Here is a 9578-nt window from a genome sequence, read left to right as displayed (position 1 = left end):
AACCATGGGTACAATAAGCTTTACCTCTGCACAGAAAAAAGGATTTAATGTAATTTAATGCACCACTCAGTGACCAAAACAAGTGTTCCAAATCAACCACACCTGCCATGTTGCATGACCAGCGGAAGCATGCTGGGTGTAAATGCTAAATGCTAAGGTGTCAACAACAACACAATTACAGCAATTGAGCACTTGGACATAGAGTACATTTTGGGAAAAACACTTTTTCACTTCTTGCTATTGCCCTGTTCACACCTAACAATAACATGTGTCTTGGGTGATCCGAAGTGCGTCAGTTCACACCTGGCATTAGAGTGTGTCTCCACAAGCATCTTGAGTGCCCACTTGTGGCTGGACTTCATTTCCAGGATCTACATGCAAATTAACACGTTCATCATTTTCATTCGCGAAGACCAAATGTTTTGTTGTTTTTATCCAGCGGGAGGCAGCGATGTACGTCCTGTCCCTGGAAATTAAAGAAGAAGAAAGCAAAAGAAACTCCTTTAGTATGGCCCAGGACACAGTCACACACTGCTAAAAAAATATGTGGCCATGAGCGGCCCAGACCACCTGCGAATGTGGTCTGAACAACTGGATCTCAATGTGTCTTGGATGCATTCATACCTATCCTTAGAGCTGTCCACTTGTGATCAGATTATCATATTTCCCTATGGCTCCATCTTCTTTATCATATTTTCCTGGGAAGTCAATACTGAGCTGCAAGACACAGGAGGCTCTCATTTATCATCCATCTGATACGTCAACATTAAACATTATTTTTTGATGAACTCACCTTTGCCTTTGTCAGACCTATAATGCTGAACCTTTGCAATTTGAAGACAAAAAATGAAAATTAAAAAACTTAAAATCTGGATTTAGACAGACTTTTATTGAGCAACGAGTTAACCCTCCTTGGCAGCCTCTTCACAGTAAAAAAAACTTTCAAGCTGCCTTCCTTCTGCTATGTGTCATGTATCTGATCAACTCTGGTCGAGTGTAAGTATGAAAATAGAGGCACACCTGAACATGAACATGAAACTGCTCTTTTCAGACTGTATTTCTAACAAAGAATATGTTCACAAGTAACTTGCCTGATAACATTGGTTATAAAAGTTTTAAAAAATGATTTTTTTAGAATCACTTTTTGAAATTGACCCTTACCATGAATTAATTTTATCCTTTTAATTAAAAGTTTTTATTGCCTACAACCTTTTCTGTATATTATTTCTAAGCAGCAGATACCAGCAGATTCTACTTGTCTGAAGTTTACTGTCAGAAGATTGGATATCTCGAATATATTTCTTTTACATTACATTTAGACGAACATATTGCTGCAGTAAATGTTTGTTTTGTTTTTTGAACTTGAACTTGAAACAACCCCAGTGAACAACACTGGGATTGTCCGTACTCATGACTCTCATGAATTGGTTTCTGAAGATGCCTCAGAGTAGAGAGTAGCTGCAGAGTTCAGACTTGCGGGCTTGATACAGCAGACAGGTGCAGGGGAGGCTCACAGTGCGGGTCCTGGGTCTTTGTACCATCGCCCTGCAGGCAAACTGTCAGTGGCTGCAGAGCCTCCATGGACAGACTCAGGAACAGGAAGAGATGTAGACGATAAAGTCCATCGTTTGAAGTGGTTCAGCTCAGAGGCACAGCTCAGAGACTCAGACATTAAGGCTCATACTCAGGTTCTCACTCTATGTCCTGCATGCACGTCCCTCACTCACACCACAGCATATGAACCACAGCAAGACTCTCACACTCTCAGAGAGACTGTGGTCCAATTTCTGATTTTGTAATCCTTTGTATCTCTCTGTTTTACAGTCTGTGGCAGCGTTGAGAGCGTAAACCAAGGCTCCTTGCCCAGTTCATCCCAGATGTGATTTTAGGAATTATTTACATGTTGGCACATTGACTACCAACATCCTTTATCAGTGAAGAAAATAGTTAAGTTTGGTGATTGTTTTGCTGGGTTTAAATGTTACTGTGACCTTGAAGACAAAGGTCAAGTATTGAGCATGAGATCTTCTTGTCCAGAGCCCCACTCTACAAAATCCAGCTCCCCACTGGACTGAGGAGGACTGTCCAGAGAGATTCCTCGCCTCTCCCCAAACACCTTCTCCTGCAATTCGATTATATCATTACGGATGTCGGCCATCATTAGCAGGAGGAAGTCAAAGGAGCCGGGTGGTCCCTGGAGACAGATGGGAAATTGAGGAGATTTCATTTTTCACAATACATCTGACAGTCAGCCAACAATGTTTCTTTTTTGAAGGTGTAAAGCATTTGTACACAGATACAATATAATGCACAATACACATTATGTGCCTATCTCTTATATACATTAGACTGTGAAGCTTCTGAAGGGTGCATAACTGGCTTTTAATAGACTATTATTAGATTACAAATGAACAGTTTCAGGGTATTCATGGATGCAATGTATATTTTGGTCTGTGTACAGTTTCATACAGGTGTATAAATTCTACATTATGGAGTAAAGACTAAATCTAGATAAAGATATGGAGGCAGCTCAAAGACAAATTTTATTCCAAGGTATAAAATGAGTTTTCATTTGTAAAGTTATATATATATGTATTTAATCTACAAAATGAACTTACAGGTGGACCTCTGGGACCTGGAGCTCCTCTGTCGCCCTTTAGATGAGAAACAGCACAAATGAACCCAGTTTCAGCATATACAGCCTTCCAAGAATAGCATCATGTATGCACAGAGCACCAGCAGTGAGTCTCTGTGCCAGAATGATTCAAATACTTTCAGAACAAAAGAACAGGAACTTAACTTGTATTCTATTCACTAACAGCTTAACTGAATTGTCCTGAACACAGTAATGGTATACCAGACAGGCCCAATTAAACTTCAGTATTCATTTGCAGACAATATTAGACTAACAGTGTTTGTACAATACAAGATAATCTTTGTCAATGTATCTTCCATGCAGGAAGAACCAAAGAAACATGAACCACGACAAAGTTGGTGTTTCAGAACCACATTATAGTTTGATAAGTGGCTCAGTGCAACTCAAGATGCCCATGTAGCAGCTTCAGTGGAGTCAATTCACTCAGTGACACATGTTTAAAGGTATTGTAAACACTAGATGGCAACAGTGCAGCTCTAAACAAGCACACACAGACACAAATACAAGCAAGAATTTCAAACATGCATGAAGAAAACAAAGATATATTTATATATAGATATAGTTATAATTACCTTTATTCCATCTCTTCCTGGCGCCCCAGGTGGTCCCTGTATAAATGATAAAATATGAGTATAAGCTTTTCAACACAACACCTTAAGACTACTGTCAGCTTAACACCCTGTAATTAGCTGTGATGGTAATACTATGAGGAGAAATAAGTCTTCATGGTGCAGACCAATGGATACACTCGATTAACCCTTTCATGTATGATGTTACAAATGTAGAGCAGTAGGTTTCTTTTTAATTAAAGCAGCAGAGTCCTGCTGAAGGGATTATCATGCAGACATTATGACATGTCATATTCAGAAAAGTACAGGTTTGATTAATAACACTAGTGCTGGTTTCAGTCCAGGTGCGGGTTGCAGGTTCAGGTGCGTTAGTTGCAGGGTCCTGGTGTTGTTCCTGCACGGCCTGGAATGACTTCACACACGTGTTTCAAGGCTATAAATAATCGTACAAAGAGCAGTGCTGGACCTTGTTTTCTGTTTGAGGTGTCTTCTTAACAGTTTCATGGACTTCTCTTTTGAAATGCGGGTTTGTGTTCTGTTTTTGGGCTGCAAAGATTTTTTTCATTGCAATACTGCAAATGGCCACTGGGACAAATAACAAGCAAGACTGCAAGGCCGCATCTTATCCAGCTCATTTAATACGTCCAAGGATTTCAAGCAAACTCCTCGTGGCACCTTCACGCTCCTCTTCTGTTTCATGGGAATTGTGGGTAGTGGATGATCACTGTCATATGTGTACTGTTACTGCACAGTTGGCACATACTCGTTTGCACACTTGAGATAGTTGCAAAATAGACAAGTTTGATTTATTGATCAGCAGGCCAAAGAGCTGCAAAATAAGTTAGTGTTATGACACAATTTAGTGAAATGTATTTATTTAGTTTTATGCTTTGCTGCTAGGTTGGATTTAAGATGTAATTTCCAGGTTTCAGGACCGTTTTCGTTATGTCACTTAGACGACCTCAAGTAGAGGATCCAGTTGAAACTAAACCATGTGACAACTCCTAAACTATGGACATAGTTTTTTTTTTCTTACCACCGGCCCCCTGCGGCCTCTTTTGATGTGCTTCATGTCAGGCTCTGGACCCATGGGTCCCATGTCTCCCCGTGGACCCCGAGGGCCAGGCGGGCCCCTCTCCCCTGGGTCCCCTCTTTTTCCTGGCTCTCCAGGGTGTCCTGGTGAGGGCAGGCGGTTAAAATGATAAAGAAATCTTTTCAAATTAGAGTGATTAACATCAGACTGCAATTACATAACAGTAATATCATAATAGATCAGTTATGCTCCTCAGACGGGCCATTGAAAGCCTTGCTCACCTTAAAGCTTTGGTGCTGAAAATCACTAGGGTCTTAAAGGTCAATATTTGTTTGTATTTGCATATTCTTGCTTTTATGTTGCTTTAAATTGCTTGCTTTAAATTATTTTGTGCATTATTGTCCTTTAATTAGATTTTTTTCAAGTGCACTTTTTTAAAAAGTGCCTGACTTTGCAAGTTGGCTTTTTTTCCTCTTTCTCTTCTTCTTTTTTGTTATTTTAATATGGTCACATGTTACACACAATAACAAACGCTGAGTGAATTAATCAGTAACTCTCCCAGCACCTATCTGGAAGAAGCGGTGGATTTGATTCTGTGTCTAATGTTACATTTATCACAACATTACCTGGGACCCCGGGAGCTCCTGGAGGGCCTTGAAGACCAGGAAGACAAGGGCTATCAGGACTTTTTCCTGTCCTCCCCAGAGATGGTTTGTCACTACTGTTAGCCAGACCAGGTACCTACAAACACATGGAAGAATGATTAAGTAGAATAAATACAGAGATAGTGTGTTTCCAGTTTGAAACCTTGGCTGTCTCTTCTGTTTGTAGTTTACTGAGCTGTTAGCACTTTGACCTCAATCTCAGAGATGACGAAAAATATAAAGCATCATAATTTACATTAAATTGTCACTGCCATGTTGAGAGACAGACTTTGGTTTTATAATGTACTAACATGTCTAAGGGTAGTCTATGTCTTTGCAATGTCTACCTGGTCAGTTTGGAACCTGACAATGATAAATCAAACATCAGTAAAGACTATTTGATCCAGTCATATTTGGTTGCATTTCTCTAAAGTAAACATTTTACCTGGTTTGGTGACTGTGTGTTGCCCAGCCTCAGTTTAAGCTGTAGCAAACTGTTTTTCATGTTCATAAAATCCTGACAGGTGAATGAGCAGCTACCAGCACTCATTAATGTGTCTGACTTCCCCGATGAACTCACTGCAAGACAAAACATTTACATATAAAAATCTTTACATATAAATTCAAGCAGGGCATCAATTGCTATTCTTTACCTAACACATACATATACTGAAAAAGCATAAATCACAGGTTGTGTTATTATTCACAACTTAAAATTTAAAAGCTGATCATCTTTGTTTTGATATATCATAGTTTGTCCTTTACTGATACTGATACTGACACTGATATTAGCTACAAACTACAAGCTGAATTTAGGCAGGTGGAAGGAAAAAGATAAATTTGATTTGACCACCAACACTGAACTTACGGTTGTGTACAGGGATGCAGGAGCGCTGGTCCGGTGCAAGTATGTAGCCAGTGCGACAGCGACACAGGAAGCTGCCCACTGTGTTCACACACTCATGGTCACACACACTGCTGCCTGAGTGCTCACACTCATCAATGTCTGTATGAGATGATCAGTGAAATCAAAATCCAAGTTTGGAGGTTACTATAAAATGAATGCTAGTCAAGCAATAGCACAAAGTGAAATGAAAGACAAAAAGAGAGCAAGAGCTAAAGATTAAAGACACTACAGCATAAGAGTCCTGTTGACACTGACACATCAGTACAGCTGAGTTTTGAGATATTATCCATCCTTACATGCAAGTTCTTTGTGGAACTTGTTTTTTGCCCTCACTGGACATAGGTCCGGGATTCTTTTCATCTATTTCTTTTAAAATGTAGGAACTGTTAAAACCTTTGACTAATCAAGAGCCGTGTATAAGCTGGGACCTCACGTCAGTATAACTGCATGTACATGGTGTTTTACATCATGTGCCATTGGTCTGCAGATTTGGTAAGAAGTCTTTTGCTTTATGGCAAAAAAGGAAAATATTTTGCTGTACAAAACAGAAGGAGGATGCTGTTTAAAGAGGAAACTGTTTGCTTGTCCTATTTTTAAATGCACATGGTTTACTGTGAGGACAAAAAGGGAGATGTGTCAAATCAGTAATAGGCATGGTAGTCAAGAGTATTTAGCTGAAAGATGAGCATGGAAGTGGGTGGGATACTGACCCAGACAGTAAGGAGATTTGTGGTTGCGGTGTCTTTCTCTGTCAAAGCGATAGCCGGGGTAACATGTGCAGACAACTCGTCCAAAGTTGTCAGTGCACTGCTGCTCGCAGGGTGATGCTGCACACACATCTATGCCTACAGAGAGAGAGAACAGCAAAACCAAAAATACCACTGTAGTCACCCATGAACACTATTGTTCTTTATTATTGCCTCTTTCCATTCATAAAGTTCCACAGCCACAGCTGGAAACTGACCAATACAGCTTCTATTGCTCTTTTGTCATGGAAGACATTTTTGACATCACATAAACACAGGGTTTTTATGCCGCAATTAAAGCCTCTGAATTGGGATATGAAAAGAAGAACAGCCATAACTGAAGCTTCTTGAATTAAATGGGAAAAACAGATCAGTATGCTAAACTAAACTAAAGTAAACTGCTGTTGTTCACATTTGATAGTGTGTTATGTTCATTTAGGGAACAACGTCCTCTAGTGGCAAATGTAAATCACTGTTAATCTATGGAAGCATGCTATAGTGTTTCAGGTACTGGCGCTAGAGACACCAAACTTTTGGCAGCACTCTTCATCAGTGTTCCTCATATTGATTATGTGAGTCGCAGTACCCAGATTATTTTTTTTGTTTGTTTTTTTATGTGGATGACCACAACAAAATGTGCCAACTGCCTGTGCTAAAACTGAGGGCAGTTTCTTTTTTTGGTTGTTGTGCTGTTTGTCCCAGTTATGCACTACAGTGTGCAAGTTATCTGAAAGGACTCCTTACTTAATTACTGTCTGGAGGTCCACGCTTGTTCTAATCTATACACTGCTAAGATGAAGAAACTATATCAGATGAGGAACGTGCAAAATTTGTGAGTCAAACTTAGAGGATGGTGTGTATGGTTTACCTACTTTCAGGTATGCACTGGCCCATCACAAACCTGAATCCCTCACAGCATTTCCTCCTGAAAAAACAGAAACAGTAATCAGATGTTTGTATTTCTACCCCCATTGTCAAATCAGCAGGGCCAGTGCTTCAGCCTCTAATCACTAAAGGAAAAGCTGGACATTTTGGGATATATGTTTATTTGCCTCTTTGAAAAGACCCTCATAACTGTCCAGAAAATATGAAGTGTTACTGAAAGGGTGGAAAATGTACACATCCAACAAACTGCACTGAAAAATGTAACAGTGTTCAGTGTGAACGTCAGTGACATCCCATGTCTCGCAGTCAGGTGACAAGAGATCATCCAGGTATCAACATACAGACCAGACCAAACCAGACCAAGAGAAGCAGTAAAAGGCAGAGATCACAGTAATTGTTAAGCCCAGGTAATATTTTACTTATTAGCCTATTAGCCTATATCACAACAAGGTAACAGAGAGGGAAGACCCTGTGAAAATAATAGGCCTACAACTGTTATTACTATAAACAAGTTTAAACACCTGACAATAGTGTAAGTAACTACTGTAACAGTGCATAAACTGATAATAAATTACACGCAATCAAATCATTTTTTGTGGTCATTCTGTTGCCATTTCTGCATCACAACCAGTTTACATATTACACAGTTACTGCAAACATGTATAAGCTTTAGACTTTTCAGCAGATTGTCACTCCAGCTGTCTGAGAGCTTCTGATCTGTGCTCCTGTCTTCACTTTCAAAATAAAAGAAAGTCCACTGATAGATATGGACATATATGTGGAAGAGCAGTTGCAGTTTAGGCACTATGTATTCTGATTTGGCTTATTTCTCTTTTTGTTCCCTGTACAGTACTTAAACTCTGACCAAATAAACAATGAAAAACTATCACTGATACTCAACTTTTTGACTCCCTTACAGTCTCTGCTTTTGTGATATAAGCTCGTAACAGTTGGATGCCGTATTTTTGAAGTACAAGATTGTGCAATGAACGACGGGCAACGGTTTCTCCCAAAACTGATTTATGGTGTTTGGCAGTGACAGTCATCCAGCCATCCCATAACAATCCACCACATGTTACAGACATCACAGTTGGAAAAACAGAGAGGAAATGGTTCAGAAACTGGAGCAGGACAGCCACGCAACAAGTATCACACACACACACAAGTTTGGAAAAAAAAGGGAAAGAAATGCAAATGTCCTCAATGCTGCACGCTGTTACCGGAGGGGACTTAGCATGCTGCCTCATTCACGGCCCCCTCAAGACAACAACTTGCTTTTATTCTCCTCCAGCCTCCATGCAGTGTAACCCTAAATCACTCTGAGATCCCCCCCTCCTTCTCCTGAATGAAAAATAACCTATAAAACGGCGAGGCTGGCCTAAACTGATGAGATCCAGATGAGAGCAGCTTTAATCTGCAGCCCGTAGCTGGACGTGTTGAGAGGGATGGATAGGGCCAGACTTAGAGCTGAGGTGGAGACAGGAGAGTGAATGCTGAGATGAACATCGTCACTCATTCAGTCTGTCAGTCCGGCAATCAACCCATCAATCAATCAGTTAGTCCTCTAAATTGCAATAATGTGTTGCAGATGCAAGTCTGTCCTTGAGAGGAACTTCATGAATTTATATCTTTGGCGCCAGATTGATATAGGTGCTGATACTGACCTTATAAAGTTAACTGGGTATCAGTTGCGATGTGATTTTCATTATCACACTTCCTCTATAAGGTACACTCAGCACCCCAGTGACTCAATTTTCAGTGCAACAGCAAACTCTGGCCACATGCTGCCTTTCATTGAGGTAAACAGATTTTTAGAAAAAGTTGTATCAGGGCATAGCTATTAAAATCAGGCGTTTTATTTCAAAATAAATAAAAGATCTCATTACACTTTAGCTTTTAAGGGAGAGAAATTGATTTTATGGTAGTCCCAATATAAATTTATTGCAGCTGCGTATTCACAGTACAACTAATGAATGCTGCTTAATTCAGTATTTCCTAATAAATGGGATCACGCAATATTTAGATAACAAAATATCCTTTGTTCTCTCAGTTTAAAGATACAGGCTAATGTAGGAAGTAAAAAGTAAATGTCTGTGTTTGACTCTAAAGAAGACATTTTTTTCTTCAGCTCAACTCCT

At 39.8% G+C, this 9578-nt stretch overlaps 1 protein-coding gene across 1 annotated transcript in view; it reads right to left on the bottom strand.

Moving 5' to 3' along the window:
* Nucleotides 1-879: 879 nt before the first annotated feature.
* Nucleotides 880-9578, bottom strand: part of LOC121181028 (collagen and calcium-binding EGF domain-containing protein 1-like) — a 28209-nt gene continuing 19510 nt past the window's right edge. Inside the window, exons 3-11 of the mRNA XM_041036789.1 lie at nt 7428-7480; nt 6520-6654; nt 5771-5908; nt 5348-5481; nt 4885-4999; nt 4262-4401; nt 3229-3264; nt 2619-2654; nt 880-2194 (exon numbers count right to left, since the gene is read on the bottom strand). Coding sequence (XP_040892723.1) covers nt 2006-2194; nt 2619-2654; nt 3229-3264; nt 4262-4401; nt 4885-4999; nt 5348-5481; nt 5771-5908; nt 6520-6654; nt 7428-7480 — 976 coding nt within the window. The 3' untranslated portion in view covers nt 880-2005. The remainder of the gene's footprint in view (nt 2195-2618; nt 2655-3228; nt 3265-4261; nt 4402-4884; nt 5000-5347; nt 5482-5770; nt 5909-6519; nt 6655-7427; nt 7481-9578) is intronic.

The sequence above is a fragment of the Toxotes jaculatrix genome, chromosome 1 (genome assembly GCF_017976425.1).
Source record: "Toxotes jaculatrix isolate fToxJac2 chromosome 1, fToxJac2.pri, whole genome shotgun sequence".
Lineage (NCBI taxonomy): Eukaryota > Metazoa > Chordata > Actinopteri > Toxotidae > Toxotes > Toxotes jaculatrix.
Note: the sequence above shows the minus strand (reverse complement) of the source record. Positions and strands in the feature narration are given on the sequence as shown.